At 35.1% G+C, this 23396-nt stretch overlaps 2 protein-coding genes across 2 annotated transcripts; both read right to left on the bottom strand.

The window, feature by feature from the left end:
* Positions 1 to 10273: 10273 nt before the first annotated feature.
* On the bottom strand, positions 10274 to 10830 carry LOC111770747 (keratin-associated protein 19-3-like). Its single transcript, XM_070252158.1, has one exon. The coding sequence runs from the start codon at positions 10786 to 10788 to the stop codon at positions 10570 to 10572; it is 219 nt and encodes a 72-aa protein (XP_070108259.1). The 5' UTR covers positions 10789 to 10830; the 3' UTR covers positions 10274 to 10569.
* Positions 10831 to 18873: 8043 nt separating this feature from the next.
* On the bottom strand, positions 18874 to 19441 carry LOC111770790 (keratin-associated protein 20-2-like). Its single transcript, XM_023630049.2, has one exon. It carries the CDS (start codon positions 19393 to 19395, stop codon positions 19216 to 19218), a length of 180 nt encoding a protein of 59 aa, XP_023485817.1. The 5' UTR covers positions 19396 to 19441; the 3' UTR covers positions 18874 to 19215.
* Between the last annotated feature and the right edge of the window lie 3955 nt (positions 19442 to 23396).

The following is a 23396-nucleotide window of genomic DNA, read 5'->3' on the forward strand; positions in this document are numbered from 1 at the left end:
GTAAATGTTGTATGGTATTAAAAATTAAAACTAGGGGCCAGCCCGGAGCAGAGTGGTTAAGTTCACGTGCTCCAATGTAGCGGCCCAAGGTTCACAGCTTTGGAGCTGGGGTGCAGACCTAGCACCACTCGTCAAACCATGCTGTGGCAGCATCCCACATAAAATAGAAGAAGATTGGCACAGACGTTAGCTCAGCGACAATCTTCCTTCTCAAGCAAAAAGAGGAAGATTGGTAACAGATGTTAACCCAGGGCCAATCTTTCTCACAAAAAAAACACGGGTTCAGATCCTGGGTGTGGACCTACTCCACTTATCTGCCATGCTGTAGAGGCATCCCATATACAAAGTGGAGGAATATTGGCATGGATGTTAGCTCAGGGCTAACCATTCTCAAGCAAAAACAAAAAAAAAAGAGGAGGATTGGCAATGGATGTTAGCTCAAGATGAATCTTCCTCACAAAAATAATAATAATAATAATAATTTAAAAAATAGCTAAACACAATTGCATCATACAATCTGGCAATTGTTCTCCTTGATATTTACCCAAATGATTTGAAAATTTGTGTCTACTCAAAAACCTGCATGTGAATATTTATGGCAGCTTTATTCATAATTTCCAACAACCGGAAGTGATGTCCTTCAATAAATGAACAGATGAACCACTGCAGTACATCCATACAATGGATCCAGGAATAAGAAGAATTGCATTATCAAGATGAAAACACATAAATGAGTCTTAAACGCATATTACTAAGTAAGTTTCTTACCTAGAGAAACTTGACAAACATTACCCCAGCCAGTTGAGCAGGGTCAACATCAATAGTGAAAAGTTATGTTGATGGTATGTACTCTTGACATGATGTGATGAAAATGGCACTTTACCTCTGTGATCTTCCTCCCAAAAACCATAATTCCAGTCTAATCGAGAGAAAAACATTGGACAGATCCCAAGTGAAGGACAGTCTACAAAATATCTAACTAGTACTTCTAGAAACTGTCAGGGTCACTGGGGATAGGGAAAGTCCAAGAAAATGTCTCAACCAAGGAAAGTTTAAAGAGCTCTGATGACTAAATGCACTGCGATACTTTGGATGATATCCTAGAACAGAAAAAGTATGTTAGATAAAAATAAAGACATCTAAATAAAGTATGGATTTTAGTTAGTAATTATGTATCAATATAGATTAATTAGTTGTAACAAATGTACAATACTAATGTAAGAACTTAATAATAAGAGAAATTGGGTGCAGGATTTATGGGAACTCTCTGTGCTATCTTCACATCTTTTTGGTAAATCTAAAACTGTTTTACAAAACAGGTTATTTAAAAAAAATATAGAGACAAAGATATACCAGGCAGATGGGAGGAATGAGACAGCAGTGGTTTTGACTGTGATATCAAGTTAGAAACTAGCCAAATGATAAACCATATCAAAAGAGGCCATCTTCTGGGCCGGCCTGGTGGCACAGCGGTTAAGTTCACAAGTTCCACTTCTCGGCGGCCCGGGGTTCACTGGTTCAGATCCCAGGTGTGGCACGCCATGCTGTGGTAGGCATCCCACATATAAAGTAGAGGAAGATGGGCATGATGTTCGCTCAGGGCCAGTCTTCCTCAGCAAAAAGAGGAGGACTGGCAGTAGTTAGCTCAGGGCTAATCTTCCTCAGAAAAAAAAAAAAGAGACCATCTTCTAAAGTTAAAAGACACTTCAAAATTAAGAGATAATAATGATTATATTTGAAAAAATAACACAGCAACCACCTTTATAAAGCAAAACATACTGGAGGTGAATGGAGGTGTAAATATAACAACAATCCCAGAACAAGACAGATAAAGAGGAAAAACATAAGTAAGAGTAGGCAGGACCAAAATAATATAAGTGCTATTGACTGACTTTAAAATTATATGTAACTTTACATTTTGATAATAGAGAATGAAAATTATTCTCAAGCATATATGAAACATTACAAAGATTTATTATATTAGATCACAAAGAAAGCATCAAAAAGTTCCATGAAGTAGATGTTACAAAAATTATTCTCTAATCATAATACAAGGCAAACAGAAATTAATAAAAATTATTCTCTAATCATAATACAAGACAAACAGAAATTAATAAAAAATAAATAAAAACTTGACAGGCCCTTCTACACAGAAATAAAAGCAGAAAGCAAAAGACTATGAGCTCTTGGGTGAAGGAGAAATACAAAACAAATTACAGAATATTTAAGTGGTGATAATGAAATACGATATATCATAATTTGGGCCATACTTCACAAAGATAACACAGGGAAATTCAGTCCTATGTACACATATTAATAAAATACAAAAATGCAATAATTGAATTAAATTTCCAATTCAAAATTGAGAAAAAGTACAAAGAAGTATACTAAAATAAAGCATAGGAAGGAATAATAAACATAAAAACAAATATTGAGTAAATAAAGCATAGAAAAATGTAGACAACAATAGAATAATTAATTATGCAAAATCATGGTTATGGGAAATAAATAACAAAATAGAAAACTACCAGCTAAATTACTTTTAAAAAGGAAGAGAAGGGCTGGCCTGGTGGCACAGTGCTGAAGTGGGCACATTCCGCTTCAGTGGCACAGGGTTTGCCGGTTCGGATCCCAGGTGCGGACATGGTACCACTTGGGAAGCCATGCTGTGGTAGACGTCCCACAGATAAAGCAAAGAAAGATGGGCGCAGATGTTAGCTCAGGGTCAGTCTTCCTCAGCAAAAAGATGAGCATTGGCAGCAGATGTTGGCTCAGGCCTAATCTTCCTCCAAAAAAAAAAAAAAGAAGAGGAAAAATATAAATTGGGATAAAAAATTATTAAAAATACATATCATATAAATATATATAATATAAATATAAATAAATGTATATAAATAGATAAATACATAATTAGAGAGAGAGTCTTCTTTGTAGACTTGAATGCAAATAGATTTGAAAACCCGGATGAGAGGCATAATTTTCCAGGGAAAAAGATTTACTAAAATTGAACACATTAGATATAGAAATATTAAAGACTAATTTTTGAGAAAAAACAGAAAGAAAGTATGACATACACACACATACACAAAAAGTCACAAGTCCCTTATTTTCAAAGGGTAATCTACCAAAAATTCAAAGACATAGACCTTATGTAACATAAATTGTTCTGGAGCATTGAAAATGAATGAAGACTCCAAATACTTTTTATGAAGCAAACATACCATTTATCTAAACTCGATCAAGAGAGCACACACATGAAGAGAAAATTACAGATTAATGTTACTTATGAGCATGTATACAAAAATACTAAATAAAATGTTAGTAAACAGAATCCAATACTACAATATAAAAAACACATCATGAAGAAATGGTATTTATTTTAAGAATATGTGATATCAATATAAAGACTTTCATTAATATAATACATCATATTAATAGATTCAAGAAGAAAAATCATATTACTATTTCCATAAATGCTGAATAACTTTTGACAAATTTCAACACTGAATACTGATAAAAGCACTTAAGAAAATAGGAATTGATGGTTAATTTTTTAACATAATAAAATTGTCTTAAAGTCAGTATCTTAATTAATTATGAAACCTTAGAGGCATTTCTTCAAAGATGAGGAGAAAGGCCAAGATGCCCACTATATTCACTACTATTAATCTTCGTTCTGGAGATACCTAATGCAGTTGGGCAAGAAATAGCAACAGAGGAGTAAGAATTAAGAAAAAATTAAAAGAAGTTAAACTGTCTCTATTTGCAGGCAACATAATAGCATACTCAGAAAAATTCTTGAGAATCAAGGATAAAACTAACTCAAAAAATTAAAATAACTCATTAAGCAACACAATATAAAATTATCATAGAAAATCAATAGTTTTCATATACCCAGAGAAATAAAAGATATCATGATGGAGAAATCCCCATTTACAAAAGTAACAAAGACTATAAAATGCTTCAGAATCTGCTTTAAAAATGTGCAAAACCTATAGTAGGTATTTTAACTCCTAAAAGATTTAAAAGTAGACTAGACTAAATTGAAAAGCAAATCTCTTCATTGAACAGATGATTCGATATCATGAGGAGGTAAGGTTTCCCCAAGTTAATTTACAAATTCAATTCAACCTCAACAAAAATATTTACAAGGTTTTTTTTTTAATGGAGATAGATAAATTGATACTAAACTTCATGTGAAAAAAATAAATATTTAAAAATAACCAGAAAAATCTTAATTTAAAAAGCCCATGGGGAAACTCTAGCCCTACCAGAATTAAACAATAAGATAAACCTCTGGGAGGTCAGCCCCGTGGCTGAGTGGTTAGGGTCATGCATTCTGCGTCAGCGGCCCAGAGTTTCACCAGTTTGAATCCTGGGCGTGAACATGGCACCACTCATCAAGCCATGCTGAGGTAGCATCCCACATGCCACAACTGGAGGGAACCACAACTAAAAGTACCCAACCATGTACTGGAGGGCTTTTGGAGAAAAAGGAAAAATAAAATGTTAAAAAAAAAAGATAAGCCTCTGTAACTAAAACAATTTGGTATTGGTGCATGAATTAAAAGACACAAGGAATAAAATAAGAAATCCAGATATAGAGCCAAATAATACGAAAATTTAGTGTATGATAAGGTGGGCACCTCAAATCACTTCGGTGAAAATAGACGTTTTAATAAATAATGAGAGGGCAAGTAGATTGCCAGCCACTTTTAAAAGACAATGCAGATTCATATCTCCCCATGACATATAAGTAAAAATCTCAACTCTATCAGAGTCAAAATGTAGATAAAGAAACTATATGGTACTAATAGAGAACATGGGTGAATTTCTATACAAACTGGTAATAGGAAAGGCTTTCTGAATTTGATTCAAAAACTGCAGACAATAAATAAATAATTGATAAATTTGATTTTTAATGAGCATCTTAATTGAAATTTGTATGTAAATTTATGTGTGTCTGTTTGTGTGTGTGTATCTATATCTATATCTGTTTTGTATCTATAATTATGCCTATATCTATAACTATGCCTATATATTGATTGGCAACAACACCATGAGGAAAAGCATAAAAACAAAAAAAAAAGACAAACCAGGAGAAATGTATGCAGCAAATGTTATGGGTAAAGCGATCACATTCTTAACATATAATGACTTTGAATATTGAATCAAAAAGACAGTGCGCAAAAAATATGAGCAGATGGTTCATCAAAAGGGTAAAAAGTGATCATTAAGCATAACAAAGGATATTCAGTCTCACTGATAATATGAGAAATACAAATTATGACCTTATTGCCATTTGTCACCTATCAGATTGGCAAAAATTTTACATACATGACAATGCATTCTCTTCATGAGGTATGGGGAAATAGGCATTCTTGTACATTACTTGTAACGCAATTTGGCAAAGTCAAGAGGGAGTATGTGGTAGGGACAATAATGGTTCCCCTAAAAAGTCCATGACCTAGTTCTCATAATCTGTCAAATATTACTTCGCATGGCCAAAGGGACTTTGCAGATGTGATTATTTTATTACAGACAGAAAACTATTACATAAAAGAAATTGGCAATAACTACAAATGCATAAACTTGTGATTCAGCAATGCCTCTCCAGGAATTTATCATGAAGATATCTCTCTAGTAATATAAGTATACATATGTACAAAGTTATTCATTGCACCATTGTTTGTAATTTCAAATAATGAAGAAACCCAGGCATCCATTCCTAAGAGAATATTTGAATTGACTATGGTATATCCACAAAATGGAGTGTTATACTACTTGAAACATTTAAAATGTTAAATAAAGAAAGAACGTATCTTGAAACTGATATGGAATGATTTTCAGGAAGCATTGTTAAATGAAAAAAAGCAAAGGGCAAGACAATATCTACAGTATGTAATTTTTTGTAAGAAATATACATTTATTAGACTACTTGTGCAGGGAGGGGGGAAATAATGAAGGGTAAACCACAGACCAATCCAACTCATCACCCTACAAAGGAAGATTGGGACAAAAGTGGAAAGGCTAGGAGGAAGGGATAAAAGGGATCGATTCTGAGCTCTTATATGATAGATTTTTCTTGTTGCTTTTTCTTAAAATATATTTACATAATCATACAGTGGGTCCCTTTTACTGTATGGCTTATTTAGTGGAATTATATGCCTATGAGGTTCACCCATATTATTGAGGGCAGTAGTACACCGTTCCTTATCATTGCTCTGTAGGAATATGTCACAAGCATTTATCCATTCTACAGTTGATGACATTCAGCTTGTTTCCAGTCTCAGAGTACAGTGAATGGAACTGCTGTGACTATTTCTATACATTTACCTTGGTAGGCATATGCACTCCTTCTGCTGGACACCTTCTAGGGAGCAGAATTGCTGTGTTATGGAATATATGTATGTTAAGCTTTCATAGATGTGGCCAGTTTTCTAAAGTGCTTGTACTAATTCACATTCTCTGTGGTAATGAGCAAAAGTTCCTGTTGCTCTACATTCCTACCGAAACTAACAAAATATTGTGAGCATTTCAATTTTTGCCTCCCTGATACGGGTATAGTACTGCCTCTCACTCTGGTTTTAATTTACGTTTCTCTGATGATGTATGGTGTTGAACCTATAAAGGTGCTAACTGAGCATCTGAACATCTTCTGTGAAATAACTGAACTTTTTGTAAATTTTTTAAATGATTGTCAGATTTTTTCTTATTGAATGTATAAGCTATCTATATAGATAATGTGTGCCAGTGCCACGTAAATGTATGTCACACATCCTTTCCCAGTCTACAAGATGTCTTTTCCATTTTTTTATGGTGTCTTGTAGCAAATGGGAGTTTAGAAGTTCTTAATGTTTTTCTTCCTCAAGATTGTCTTGGTTATTCTAGTTTCTTTGCATTTCTGTATAAATTTTAGAACCACCATTTAATGTCTACAAAAACTTCTGCTGTTATATTTTTGTTATAATTACACTGAACCTATAAATCAAATTGGGCAGAACTGTCAATAATAATGATTCTCCCAATCCATAATCATGATACCTCTCTCCCTATATTTGGACCTACTTCAAGCTCTGTAAGTAGTGTGTTATAGTTTACTATTCAGAGAAATTGCACATTTCTGTTAGATTTATTAATAGGCACACAATCACTAAGGTTTGAATTGTCAGATTCTCTTGAAACACGAATCTGACTCAGCATCAGCTTTACTAAGCAAGAGCCAAGGACAAAATAATAAGAACAATAGTGCTCTCTGCATCAACATCTCAGAGACCTCAAAATATCAGAGATGGTTTTCAGAATCCTCTTTTCCACAACAGACCCACTTTTCTTTGCAAGTGAGGAAAGCTAATGGAATGAAGTTTCGGTTAACTCAGGCAAGACAAGATTTAGGGTATGTCAGCATCCAACTTTGCTACTCGCCTAGCCTTCATCTGGCTACATTACTAGCTTCCGATATTCAACAGAACTGTAGTTTATAAATTTCAGTTTTATTTATAATAAACAATCTAGATATACCAGCTATACACTGCTAACAGCAGCCTTAGAACAGTCAACTACTGCACAGAATAACCCATTCAAAATCCTCATCATTCATTTTCATTTTCAGCCAGTAAACGCCATCAGTCACGGAAGGTCAAATTTGTATCTGATATATCTTAGGTTAGAGATTTGCCATTAATTCTTTCCTTCACCCTATGTGTTTAATGTTTTGATGCTATTGTAAACTACATTAATTTTTAAATTTTTTCCTAATTCTTTGTGAATAGAAATGTAATGGATTTTTGTAAATTAAATGTATACTGAGGAAACAAATTTATTATTAATTACAATAGATTCTTCTTCAATTATGTACTGTTATTATTATTACTACCACTATCATTATTATTTTTGCCTTGTGGTACTTGTTAGGAATGCCAGAACAATGACGACTAGAAGTGGAAGAAGAAATCTATGTCTTCTTCCCAAGCTCAGGAAGAAAGCATTTAGTATTTTACCATCAAGTAGTATGTTCATTTGTAGGTTTAATCTTTGTTTTTTAAATGCCCTTTATCAATTTCTGGTTTCCTCTCCAACATTTAAGCACTTGGAAGTCATCACTCTTATCCTTACAATAAAAAAAGCAAGGGAAAAAAAGGAAAATTAGAGATTCTCATTGGATTCACGAGGATTCTGAGATTCAGAGCAAATCACCACCCTAAGTCTGGAAGAGACAGTATATCTAAAGTCACAACCTAGATCAGCCTACCTGGATACGAGCCGCAGGTGCCATAAACTGGAAGGAACACTTAAATGGCAATTTTGACAAATTGCTGGAGGTTGAGTATTCACTAGCTTACTCCTGGAGGCCAAGGTTTTAAGGGGATCTCTACACTTTACTGGGCTTTACCTCCAATAATTTCATTAGGTTCTTGTGGTAAAAATTCAAGAAAGGTCCCCTCATGACTTTGGTAGGGGAAGGGAAGAGTAATCTACACGAAATACACCCAGAGCCTTCTCCATAACAAAGGCGCCAAGGACAAAGAACCAGACTGAGCTATACCCTACCTGGAACAAGGGAGCTACTCCCGCTCTAGCAGCTTTCAGTCACCCTGTCTCACCTGAGAGAAAAAAACAGTCTACAGGAATCAAGACTTCAATTAAATGTATAGGGAACCCTACAACCAAAGAAGACAGTAAGGACTGTACCACTGAAGAAACACTTGTGAATGTCAGCCTTGAGTCACAAGTCCACTAAAAGACTGAGATTCAATGGTAAAAATATAGAATGATTCCTTTCCCCTAAACCTTATCACCACACCAAAGAGGTTCCAGTATAACAATGGATTACAGTAGAAAGAGGTGCAAGACACAGACCCTGTCTGATGAAGTATACTTAGAAAAATCCAAAGTCAAGAGGAAATAAGCCTCAGGCCCCTAGAGCTACAGCATTTAACACAGTCCAACTCCTAACCAGATTAACGTAAATTCTCACACTAAAAGCCTCTTTGCCTCAGATCCAAGTACCCAGTAATACATCTATTACTTTTGGAAATAACAAAAAAATGCAAGGCATGGCAAAGACAAGAGAAAAAACACTCAGGAGAAAATCAGCCATTAGACCTACCATCAGACATAATAGGAATGCTGGAATTAACAGGCTGAGAATTTAAAATCATCTATGGATGTGATATCATGTTTTTTCCATTTACTTTGATGATATATTGACTTATGTTTATGTTTTTCCAAATGGTAAGGTTTTCTTCATTCTTTAAGTAAAACTCACTTGGTCATGAAGTATTACCTATTTTGTATATTGACAGTTTAAATTTGTTTATATGTTCTTAAGAATTTTGCATATATGTTAATGAGAAATACCAACCTGTAATTCTCCCTGCTGATGATATTATATTTTTATTTTGAGATATTGCTAGCTTCAAAAAAAAGTATAGGAGTGTTTTCTCTTATTCTACTGAAGAGGTAGGGTTTAAAATTCACCAGTGAAACTATCTAGACTTAAACTGGCATTTGGGGCAAGATTTTTGATCATGGATTCAATTTCTATATGAGATAGAGAACTATTCACATTTTTTTTCTTCTTGGGTCAGTTGTCATAAATTTAATTTAATATGATAATATATATTTGAGTCCAGGACAAAATGTTTGGCTTTAGTTTTAGATTTTTTATTTTATGAAATACTTTAGGCATTCCAAAAGAAGAAAGAATAAAAATTACAACAAACATCATACACATATCTGCTAGATTGTTAATATTTTGATGTAATCTTTCATGTTTATTTTGCAAATTAGAGTTTTTCTTTATCACTTTGTTTTGAAATTAACAAGATAATTTCCAAAGAATAATGAATTTAAAAAATTAAACTGAATTTTGATTATCTTCACAGAGACTCTTTGACGTTTATACATAGAATCCTATGTTTGGGTGGGGAAGAAAGATAGATATTGATAATAATGATAACGAAGAGGAGAACCAGATGAGGGAGAAGAGCAGGAAAAGGAGGAGGAAGAAGGAATAAGGGAAAGAAGAAAGAGAAAGAGAAGGAGAAGAGAAAGGGAAAGAGGAAGAGGAACGAGGAGGAGGAGGAAGAGGAGAAAAAGAAGAGAAAGAAAGAGAAGAAGAAGAAAAGAAGGAGGAGGAGGAGGGATAATCATGAAATAAGAGATATTGGTAAATTTCTTAGATAAAGAAGAGAATGTTGCCATGGTTGATGATTATATTAATGCATCACAGCAAAATTATTGTGATAAAAGAATTGAAGCTCAAAACATATTTGCGATGTCAGAAAAGGTTTATTAGATAGACACTGAAAGACAAAGGCTTGCCAGAGTACAATGACTCTCCATCCCATACAGAAGGTGATCCCTGAAGAACATCACTAGTCAAACCCCAACATCTAGTTCATCAAGTTTTCTTCACATTATTGTCAGAAACTAGGTGGTCCAAATAACAGTTTAACTATCAAGACGAGTTCAATGAAGCATGCAGGTTATGAAATAAAGCTTTCTAGATAAATCAGAGTCTCACAGAAGACTAAGTCCACAAATTGTAAAGTTTTAAAGATTCATTCAGTAGAAACCAGAAGACCAGTATCTTCCATAGTAACAGGGACGATAGCAGCCATATCCGTAGCCTCCACAGCCAGAGCCGTATCCGTAGACTCCATAACCACAGCCGTAGCCCAGTCTGTGGAAGCGGCCCCATCCACAGCCACAGCCAGAACCCAGGCCACCAAAGCCTCCATAGCCGTAGCCGAGGCCTCCGTAGCAGCTGCCGTAGTAGCTCATGGTGTCGGAGGTGGTGAGTTTGGTTTGGTGTTGTAGGTCTGTTTTGTGATGTGACTGCACAGGGCCATTTATATACACTGCTGGGTGTGGACAGCCACATCTCTAAATGTCATCTAATAGAACACATTACTTAAAACTATGTCAACTATCTTGTTTCCTAACACCAAACCATGCCTTCCCTTAAGCAACTAGTTACTTCAAAGTTATGAGACATGTTTGATTTTCTGCTTTATTTGAATTCCTAGAAAAATACTTTACTGCTAATGATATGCTATTGTGTTTATAATCCTCATTCTTGTTTGGGTTTCTGAGTTTCAAATTCCCTAAACAACTCTAAGCTTCAGGTGTTCTTCAAATTGCATCACATGAGATTGCATTTACCTCTAATTGTACCCTTGCCTTTGACATCCCATGCCTGTTAACTCTTTTCTAAGCCAAGTGTGTTATCTTTCTTCTGCCAAGAATTCATATAAATTGAACCACAATTGTTCCCTGAAATACTAGCCCTATGAAAAATGGCCGTCAACTAGGTTGTGTGTCTTAATTCAATGTGCTTTTAATGTCAGCTGAGAATCACATTTGGTTGTGCAATGATGATACTTAATTTTTAGAAGAGTCACAAACTGCAGTCAGAGGAACTGCTCAAGCATCCTGTCTCTTGGGAGTAAGCCTGCTTGGTAGATATCATTGAAGAGTGTACAAAAAGAGTTTCTGCTAATCACCGTAAATAGCTCCCTGCCCACAAATAATTCTTATTCCAGATTCTAAATTCCATATTATCATAGGACTATAGAATTTCAGAATTCAGAGAGACTTGAGGCACCATTTATTTCAGTGTATTTTATTCTTTTTAACCAATGAAAAAAATACAACTCAGACAAACAAAAGTATGCAACAATAATCTTTAAGAACAAGTATATGTATAGGAAAAAATGTAGTATATACCGAATTCAGTACTATCCGTGGGCAGGTTCAGGCGTCCACTGGGAGTCTTGGAATGTACCCCCAGCACGTAAATGGTGACGGCTGTACATGAAACATCAAGTGATCTGCCCCTCTCCTCATTCTCAGCCTGCACTACCTCCCACTCAGCAGAAAAAAGACCAGACTTTCCCCCAATCACCCCAGGACTCATGCTGCTGCTGAAAAAAAGACACTCTTTCCAGGATTTATCTTTCTCAGGCACCTCTTCATTCCCTTCTCAAGATTTTGCCAAATATGAGTATTAGAGACTCCTGATTTTTTTTTAACAATCTCTTTAATCTTTATATATTTTTAAAATATATTCACTTAAAAGTCAGTCCTATTCTGTGGTTTTGAAACAAATGTGGAAAAATCAAACAAACCAAAACTGCCAGGGGGAAAGGGAAAATCCAGTTTCCTCAAAGTGTCTTTCAACTCAATAGACTGTAGACACGAGCCAGTTTGTGAAGGTAATTATATATAAGCTTCACTTTCCCCATTATTGTATCTCTAATAACTGCAAAAGCAGCACAAGAACTTTAACTTGAAAATTATCACAGGGCATTTTCATTGGAAATCCAGAAAAAGGAATTTTTTTATGATTCTCCATGAAGAACACACGTAAATGACACATTGATTAATAAAGTACTAGAGGGGCTGGTCCAGTGGTACCGTGGTTAAGTTCATGTGCTCCACTTTGGTGGCCCAGGGTTCACAGGTTCAGATCCTGGGCACAGACCTAGCATCACTTGTCAAGCCATACTGCAGCAGGATCCCACATAAAATAGAGGAATATTGGCACAGATGTTAGCTCAGAGCCAATCTTCTTCACACACACACACAAAAGAGAACTAGATAGGATATTTTAGACATCTTCTATGTAATTTATATTTTATTTTTAAAGTAAACAATGATAAATAATATTTACCACATTATTAATATGGGCCAGGCACTATCTGAAGTCATTTATATGTATTAAACCCAAACTCATAACAATTCTTTGTGATACTATTATGTAGTCGTACTATCTGTCTCCTCAGGCAAGAGCAACAAAAGCAAACATAAACGGAGTACATCATGACCTGAATAGATGTTTTCCAAAGAAAAGTATTTAAGCTTCAAAAAAAAAATACTTAAACCATTTAAGAAAAAAAATACAATTACTTTTAAAAAGAAATTTAAAACAAGTGTTTTAAATATTTCTTTTTAAATCTTCTTTAGTTGGCCTGAAAAAAGAAAGCATGCTACTCATAAATTAGCCTTTCATAATTCTTTAGCAACCCCATCAAGCTTATCGATTAATGTACTACTATCATTAGAAATATCTAGGGGAGTTATTAGCCTGCTTAAGGCAGCCTGCACAACTTTTCAGTGATGAAGCCATTCAACAAATATTTACCTTATGATTACTATATTTCAGGCAGTAATATACTCAGTGTAAAAAGGAAAAGCTAGCCCATGAACTTCGTGGGAAGCTACATTCTAGTGCAGGATGAGATATTAAAGCAGTAATATGCAAGCAATATATGACTAGAGAATTTTGTATAAAAAATTAATTGAAAATAAAATGAACAAGGAGCTCCGTTTGGAGGCCTGGGCAGTTGTCTTACCTGTGACACAGTCTGTAACATAATCGTGGGATATTGACTTGTTGGAAGGCTGGGTCATTGTCCTTTAGCTAAATATCTACAGAATGCCATGTGATTCTGGATTTGTGTTTCTAGCTCTCCCTTTCCTCAAGATCATATCACTTTTCCATAATCATTTCTTGATACTTTCAAGGGATTTTACATTAAAAAATGATTTTTTTTTTAATCAGAAACTTCTCTTGCTGCTTCATCCTTTTGCTCTTGAAAACTGTATTTTCTCTTTCCTACATTTTCTATTTTAATATGGATAATTTTAACAGTTTTCATTTCTTTTCTTTCTTCTTTATTGATCTTTCTCTCCAAAATGGCAGTGGGGCTTAGATTTGCCAGTTATGGCAAAAAACATACTTCTCTCATGAGGTTTGTATTGTATCTAGAGAAATTGTAAATTGTTCCTCTAGAAAGAGTTACTGAGTGCCTAATATGGTCCAGCTGCTGGGCTATATATACCTTGAGGATAGACCAGTGAACAAAATGCCTCTTGCTTCCTGCTTGAAGTATGCCAGTAGCATAACTTTCTAAATGTCATCTCTTTGATTGTTCTTTTTCCCTTCATACAATTCAAAATATTTTTAAGAACTTCTATATCAATGACTAGATTTAATGTTAAAGAGAGTTGCATGTCTTAGCACTGGCTGAAAAAAATATTTCACACACACGCACACACCTGCCTTACATTTAAAGAAAAAAGTCATATTGATAAGCAAAAGTAATGAAATATATTAGCAAATTAATTATACTGGATCTACTCTACATAGCTAGAAAAAAAAAAAACCTTCATAAAACTCTGATGATTGAACACAACACAAATTTGTGGTCTCTAATCCCAACTCAACCCTCAACACTTCCCCCAAACCTATCTTTATGCCCCAGTTCGTTCCTTCCTCCATACTAACAGTCATGCCAAACATCTGTCTTTCTTTTAAAACACTGTCTCACTCTCCCATTCTCTCACTTGGGCCCAATTCCACTTCATTTCACAGAGCAAACCATCACCATCAGGCAGTAATCCTGGCAACTCTCCACCTTCTCTGTCTCATCTGCACCCTTATTCACTTTGAAACATTTCAAAATCAACATGTGAAAAATGTTAACAACAACAACAAAAAAGACAAAAAACACTGATCATCTTACCTTTCACCATCATGCACTCAACATTTTTTTCTCTTCCCTATGTTTCCTATCTTGGCAAAGAGCTTCAAAAATCACCAACTATCCAAGCCAGGAACCCTGGATTCATACATAAATCAACCTTCTCTTTTTGCATCCCCCAAATTCAAATTAACTCTGATTCATTCTTTCAGCAAATAATAGAGAACGTATACTCACTTGTCTTGGAGATAAAGTAGTAATAAAAGAAACAAATCCCCCATCTCCATGGGGCTAACATTTTACTGTGGAAGACAGACTGTAAACAAATACAGACCTAATTTATTCACTCAACAAATATTTACTGAGTGGCTACTTTGTGCGCAACATTTTTTCAGGCACTAGGAAGTGTATTTCAAGGTAGGAAACAAGGTTGAAAAAAGCCCCTTCTTCTGGGAAGTTTCGTTCTAAAGGTGGAGGAGGGCAATCAATCAATCAACCAATCAATAGATTGTGTTACATACAGATAGTGGTAACAGCTAAGGACAAAATATAAAGCAGAGGTGGAAGACATGCAATGAAAAGTTGGGGGTATTACAAATGCAGATAGGTTGGTAGGGAAGGCCCACTCTAGATAAGTGACCTTTGGAGAAAGGTCTGAAGGATGAGGGCATAAACCACTTAGCTATCTGGGCATGCCAGACAGAGGGAACTAAAAGCACAAGTGTCCTGAGTTGGTGGCATGCTAGTTTCCTTTAAGGACCAATTTGCCTGAAGTAGAATGAAGCATGGGGAGAAGAGAGGAAGATTGCTTCAGAGATGTAACATCATTTAGTTCTGTACTGAACAGTTAAACTCTTAGCAGCACTATTTAAAAACTAACTTCACACATATACCTAGGGAGGTCATAGCAAGGGCTTTGGGCTTACTCTGAATCAGGCAGGAAATGGTTGTTCAGAATGGTATGAGACTCTGTCTCTGTGTTAGGCAGCATGTTAAGATGGCCCCCAAGACCATCCCCCTTCCTAGTGGATACACCCTACATTACTCCAGTATTGTTAATATGATGATTTTTCTTCCCTTGATTAGGCTATTTCATATGGCACAGTTGACTTTAAGAAAGGAAGATTATCTGGGTGGGCATGACCTCATCACATAAAACCTCTAAAGGTAGAGTTTTCTCTAGCTGATAGCAGAATAAGAAGTCACATACTCAGAACATGAGGAGGGTTTGACATGTCTTTGCTGGCTTGAAGGTGGAGAGGGCCATGTGGCAAGGAATGTAGGCAGCCTCTAGTTGCTGAGACTGGCCTCCAGCTGTCAGCGTAGAAGTGGGAACACAGTCCTACAACCATAGGAACTGGATTCTGTCGACAACCAGTATGAGCTTGGGAGCATGCTCTTCCCCAGAGCCTACAGACAAGAATTCAGCCTGGCTGATGCCTTGATTTCAGCTCTAGGATACCCTGGGCAGAGAACCCAGTGGTGCCTTGCCAGACTTCTGACCTACAGAAGAAGGAGCTAGGAAATAGGTGCCGTTTTAAGCTGATAAATTTGTGCTGATTTGTTAAGCACAATAGAAAACTAATATAGTCTCTAAACTTTTCTATCCTGAATGCTCTAAACACTCAAATTCCTAAAATTAGGTCATTAGTAACATTCCTAAACTTCATCATGTAAGTTCTGTCACACATTTATGATTCAGGAGGGGTTCAAAGAGAATTGAGAAAATAATTTGCTACATATGGAATACGAGACTACTACACGTCTAAAAAGGAACCATATGAGAGATTGAGCTTTTAAGGACTTGCTTTATGACCTTTTATTGTGGATAGGAGGTCGAAACTACTTTAATGCCACATTCCACCTGTTGACCTTCAAAAAGAGCATGTTGCTCTTTATCCAAAGGAAGTTCTCTTCTCTGCACAGATCAGTAAACTAAAGTCAAACAAGGTAACTTCTAGTTCTGCTTATGTCACTTAATGTGACATTGGACATTATATTGAAATTCATTTTGAAAATAGGATAAAAATAACTTTGTATAGTTCAAAAAGCTGTTATAAATATTGAAGAAGAAAATATACAAGAAAGTGCTTTGAAAATGGTAAAAGAGAATATAATATTTTTTACGACGTAAGAATATTCTTAAGTAACATTGTACCTAAGGAGAAATAAATGAAAGCTTTCAGCAACATATTTCCGATTAAAATCTATGACCACCAAAATAATCTTTCTGATGCAATTGATTCTATAACTTTAATCTTCTTTAGACTTATAATGGTTACAAAACAGGGCGCTGATTCTTTTAAGTTCTCTCTCTTCAATTTTGTATCCCCACTCATGGCAATTTCTAGACAACTGCCACCATTATTTTTGATGATGGTTATCATGTATGAAGTTAGAAGAGCTTCCTAGGCAATCTAACTCCACCTTCCAATTTCTGGCTTCCAAATGAATCTCTACGGAAAATGTTCAATGAGTACAGGTCTCCTAGAGAAAGCTGCATCCAGTGATTGGTTTTGGGGAAATGGGCTGCCTAGAGCACTCAGGCTAATACAAACACTGCTCCAATACATTCTAAATGCTCCCTTCTTATACTTTCGTTTAATACTAAGCTCAGGCAGTATCTTTTCGGGGAACTTTCACTGACTCCATGAGGCTTGATTAGATGCCTCTCCTACGAGGTCCCATTGCACCCAATACGTAAATCTTTCTGAAAAGTTAACACAGAGAATTGTAATTATATATTTATTATCTGAATTTCCATCTGACCTGTAAGCTCATAAAGATCCCAGGAAACTTTTTATTCTTTCTACCTCTGGTGCTTAGTACAGATTGGGCACAAGGTGATGGTCCATTATTCTTGGATGGATGGTTGAGTAAATGCATGATTGAATTCATCATGAGAGGCACCAGCCACCAGGGCATCATTAGTCCACAAAACTGAATAAGCTGAGGCTCTTGTTGACACACTTAGCACAGCTATTCTTCTTGGAGGCTCAAGCCCAGTTCACCTAATAATACGGATTTTTTAAAAATGTGGACTAATGTATCATTATTTTGTAAAGTTTGTAGAATCTTTGTTATTTGTCCCTTGACTTGTACTGCATGTGATATGCTGTTTTTCATGTGTAATATTTGTTGCTGATGTCTGTTCCTACTATTTTATGGATCAACAGCTGAAGTTACTCATTATCAATATTTTCAGTAATGCAAGCAGAGATACTAGGTGGTCATGATCATCCTACGTTCCTGAAAGAAATTAAAGGTGGCATCTTTCTCCCTTCTTTCCTGATTTCATGTGCTTCTGTCTTTGATCAGTTTGGTTTATAGAATCTACAACTAAGAATGCCACTGTCATGAATTAATATATAAGTACAAGAAATGTTGACCTATTTTTGTAGGGATAGCCTGAATGCAGTTGTCTTTCAAAAGCTGTCATTCATTCTAAGACATTTTGAGAGAAACTTTCTTACTGAAGTCTGAAAAAAAAGATCATCAGAGAGACAGTAAGAGTTCCACATGACCTCTATTTTTGTGGGTTTTATCATCAGTGAAGCAAATCTTGTTCTAAAAAAAAAGTTAAATATAAGATGAAGACACCAACTGGAGGTACAAATAATAGATAAACAGAACAACCGAGAATGATGCAGGCACTTGTGGAAGTCTAGAAATAGAAATGATGCTCAAACACACCAGAGACAGGGACTGTTGGTCCCTTAGATGGAATCACAAACTGAGTTACATAAATATAAATAGTCTGACTATCAAGGAAGTAAAACTAATTAAAAGAGGATATTTTGAGGGGCAAACACCCACAGTATGACAGATGTCTATTTGGGCACTCAATGTAAGGACTTGCTGAGCCACATATCCACAAATAATGTAGATGTCTGGGCACCTGGATAGTAACTTAGCTAATCAATTGCTACAGAATTCTGAAGGTTGTTTGAGCTCCTTGACTTGTCGCTTAAGTGAGGCCAAAAAATGCAGCCGCAATAGAAGAAATCCATTAAGAACACAGCTTCCAACAACACAACAGAGTTGTGTCCTGCTTGGAAACAGCAAAAGACAGCAGGACTTTGAGTACAACAGTGGCAAATGGTGCAATAATGTTGCATAATGATCCCACTGTGAAGATATAAGACTGGTTAAGATCAGCTGCGGCTGTGTCCATGTACTTTTAACAAAGTGTGAAAAGAGCTGCTGGACAGTCTCTCTACCCTCACTGTCACATAAGATTACATCTATAACACCATTTTCAGGAGCTTTCACAAAGCACACCGACATAGATTGCAGATAGACACATGCATAAACTCACATGTAATGCTTGTATATATGGAAAGGCTGTTGACGAGGAATAGACAAGACAACTACGACACAATTAAAATGCCAAAGTAAGTTTAATGTAAAGTGAATTTTCCCGTATCTCACATGAACAATTTAGAATAAGAATTCTGCCAAAACATGAATCCAAAAGGAGAATTGTTACCCAAACAGTAAATTTCCCCCAACCCAAAAATTAGAATTGCAAGTTCAGATGATTTTTATCAAGCCAGTCCTAGTGGGTTGAAATCTGAAGGTCTCTATCACAGTAACCATGATTGGCTCATCATTATTTAATCTGGGAGAGGTACTGATGGAACGAAGCATGGAGAAGGTGGAACCAACAGGAAGAAACTTAGCTGAAAGTCTTCAGTTGTGTGCAAGGTTGCATGCAGGTTTCTCAGTAGAAGCCAGAGGACCAGTATCTTCCATAGTAACATGGGCGGTAGCAGCCGTATCCATAGCCACTGTAGCCAGCACCATAGCCACAGCCCAGACCTCGGAAGCAGCCATAGCCACAGCCCAGGCCACCAAGGCCGTAGCCCAGACCTCCATAGTAGTTGCCGTAGTAGTAGCTCATGGTGTCAAGAGTTGAGGATTTAAGTGAGGACAGTGTTCCCTTGTAGAATATGAGCTTCTCTGCTTCCGAAGGGCCTTTTATACACCCTCCGTAGTGGGTGTGACAAACAACAAGCAATCATGCCTTGTATTTTATCAAGTAATTTGTATGAAAACCATGTAATTAACACTAGGCCCATTTAGAGGAGAGGCCCTCACACCCATCAATTTCTGAATTCCTTTACTGCCGCCTCTAAATTCTTTAAGGTGTATCGTATACCTTTAATAATAAAAAAGATTTACTGCCATACTTAATCTCTGTAGCCAAGCTTCATGAGTTTGCATAGCTTGAAAATCACACATGTTATTTAAATTTGCTTTGAAAGAGTAACATCATCCCTCTGCAGGCTAAAAGAACAGATGCACAGAGAACCAGGTTGTAATGAGCAGGATTAGAGGTCCTATTATATTGTCACCAAAATTGTCTTGATTTTTGTTTTGGGAGAGAACCCAAATGTCCAGATAAATGCTGCTTTTTGTTTTGTTTCAGTTTTTGGACAGGGCTGATTTTGGTATTTGATTGTAAATAATGTTTTTAGTCTAATTCAGAGGACTATCATTGGTTTGCACATTTTTATGTGATTATATGGTATGTAGTTTTATGTGTATCAACATTTCTTAAGCATGAGATATCTAAAATATGATTTCCAGTAAAACATGGTATGTATATAATTTGTGTGTGTATGACATCTATGTGTGTTATATTTAATGTAACATGTATATTTGAGGTATGTATAGTAAAATGTATATATTCAGAGATATATATAGTATACTAATATCTAAAATACACCTATTCTTTGCTAATTAATCACTTCTCATACTCTCTTTAATTGATTTCCTGAATATTTCCTAGTAATATCCTAGGATCAGGAAAAGATACATTAGGAAGTATTTATCCAGTACTGCAAAGCTCATGTGAAACATCAATTATACAATGTGAGGAGTCAATGATATTTTAAATTCTTAACTAGAGGTGGTAAATGTGTAAAAGTAATAAGCAAGGCTACAATCTCATTGAGTCCAGACTGACAAAACAATCTGAGGTGCTTTATAAAGTTTCAGGTTCTGTTTCTTTACTGCCATACATCTTATCCAATTATGGTGAAGTTTTTGTTAATAAAATATTTCCATCTCTATCTAGTTATTGCTGATGGTATAAAGAATGATGATGGGATAAAGAGTGGTGATATAAATATGGCAGGAAAGCTCTATTTACCCGGGAAAGGATCAGAGTCTTTATGGAATGAAATCATTAGAGGTAAAACACATTAATTTTCTATGGATGGAGATTTAAAGAAAAAAAATCTGATATTAAATCTCTAGATCATTTCCTTGACACAATTTCAATGGTGTTAATACTTGAAAAAGAAAAAAACATAACATTTTATTATTGAATAACTCTATGAACATTTTGCTGTAGGAAAGCTAACCATTCTTTATTTCTATATTGTCGAAGATGATTGCTTCATTCTAAGTGTGTACTGTTAAATGTTATCAACAGTGTTGTAATGAACACTGAAATAAGGCAAGGATTTCCACAATTACCACTGTAATTGGCCATCTTTCTGGGGAGGATGTTAATGCAACTGCAAAAGAAAATAATCCAGGAGATGACATAGTGGAATATAAATGTCATGATAAAAGTGATGATATGGTTACACTTGGAAAACACAAGAAAATCAAATCCGCTGCCAGTGAGAGTAGCAAAAGACTACAATTAGATGGGTAGTTATAAAATAAACGTCACAAAATTAAAGACTTTCATATACACTAGCAAGCCTTCTAGAAAGTGTAATTGAATAATAGCTTATTCCAGTTTCAATAACAATGTCAAATAGAGCAATGGATTTAACAAGAAATATGCATAACATACACAAATATACTCCGATATAATATATTGGTGAAAAGACTTTATGGAAGGACCAACATGACTTGAATGAATGAAAACTTATGCCATCTATTTCATTGTATGAGAAGACAGAATGCAGAAATGATTACAATCTTTCTCATTTATATTCACAAATATTATAGGATCCTATCCAATATCATAGTATGATTTGGTGGGAAATTTTCAAGATTGTCTTAATATTTATCTGAAAAAGAAAATAGTTTTCCACATTAGAACTTTTCCAGCAGATCTTAAAATATATAAAAGGAAACAGCATGCTGCCATTGTCAGAATTAATGGTTCACGAGAAGACAATAAAAAGTCCAATTTATCATTATGTTCATTTATTTCCTTGTGTTTTATTTAGGAATTTTACAAACACAAAGAAAAGTATTGCATTTTTAGTTATAGTTTTTTAAGTTTAAGTACAAGAATAATTTTAACTTTGCAAAATATATTTCCTTATTGATATATCTGACCTTTGAATGTCTAGAAAAAAATACCTTGAAAAGATTTACATTGAATATATTTTCATTTGCTTCCATAATTACTGCTCCAATCAAATTATCCATTCCTTCTTGAAATATTTGTGGAATAAAGCATGACTCTTATTCATGCATTTTCAATATCTTAGCATTCACACTGAATGCTGTTGTCTTATAATTTGGGGGACAAAAATTCTGCCATAGTCCTTGTTATATCTTCTTATATTTAATTTCATTATACACACACAAGCAAAATTTACATCATGAGATTTTTTTTCTCTTTTCTGGATTTCTCCAACCAACTGATCTATTTGTCAACTCTACTAATTATGTATATTCTAATTTTTTAGTGTTTGCTTTAATTTTTGTTGTTTCCTCTTTCTGTGCACTTTCTAATTGTCTTTTTGGTCTTCTCGTAAATTTTGAACTACGCAAATATATTTTACCTTTCATTCCTTTCATTTTTGCCGTTAATGAACATATCTGAAGCACTGCCTATGTTTCACTTTATATGTTGAGATTCAAATCTACATTTTCATACTCAAGGTTCTGACTTTCTAAATACTTTATTGTCTTATTCTTGACTTTTTCCTTCACTCATTACTCAATTAAAATACACGTTTCAATACAGTTTATATTGAAGTAATCTCTAGTTTTCTAGCATCATGGGTTGATAAATACAATTTATTTTTTATTTTTGTAGATTATTGAGCTTTTTCTGGAATATAATATGCTTGCTGTTTTTCTGAATGTTCTACAAAGTCCCTATGGTTAAGAGCATTACTGTTTTTCTACAGCACCAATTGTATTTTCTATTTCGCCTATGTCTATTATTTTTCTATACTTTATCTCTCCTAAATTGATAGTTGTGTGACAACTTATCTAACATCAATTACATTTCTCTTAAGTTTGCTTCTTTCTACTGTCCTTTCCTATTATTGCAAGCTCTACTATTTAGCTTACAGTTGACAATGGCTGTTGTAACTTTACCGCCAATTGCACTCTTATCAATATGTAATAATACATTTGGACTGTGTAACACTTTTCATTTATACTTTATTTCAGAAGACTTTTGCTGCACTTGTTTTCATTCTGTTTTGCCTTTTATATTTTTGGCTATCCCTTTTTCTCTTTTTTGTATTCTGGTAACATTGATTTATAACATTATATAAATTTCAGGTGTACATCATTATAATTTGATTTCTGTGTAGATTACATCATGTTCACCACCAAAAGACTAATTACAATCCATCACCACATACAAGTGCCTAATCATTCCTTTCGCCCTCCTCCATTCCCCTGTCCCCTAGGGTAGCCACTAATCCAATCTCTGTCTTTATGTGATTGTTGTTTTATCTTCTACTACTGAGTGATATCATACAGTATTTCACTCTCTCCCTCTGACTTATTTTGCTTAGCATAATACCCTCAAGGTCCATTTATGTTGTTGCAAATGGCAAGATTTCATCATTTCTTACGGCTGGGTAGTATTCCATTGTGTATATATACCACATCTTCTTTATCCATTTGTCCCTTGATGGGCACCTAGGATGCTTCCAAGTCTTGGCTATTGTGGATAATGCTGCAATG

Source organism: Equus caballus, chromosome 26 (genome assembly GCF_041296265.1).
Source record: "Equus caballus isolate H_3958 breed thoroughbred chromosome 26, TB-T2T, whole genome shotgun sequence".
Lineage (NCBI taxonomy): Eukaryota > Metazoa > Chordata > Mammalia > Perissodactyla > Equidae > Equus > Equus caballus.

What these genes read in the sequence shown, in the direction of transcription:
- LOC111770747 (XM_070252158.1), bottom strand. Translation starts at nt 10,788, where the DNA reads ATGAGCTACTACGGCAGCTGCTACGGAGGCCTCGGCTACGGCTATGGA.
- LOC111770790 (XM_023630049.2), bottom strand. Translation starts at nt 19,395, where the DNA reads ATGAGCTACTACTACGGCAACTACTATGGAGGTCTGGGCTACGGCCTT.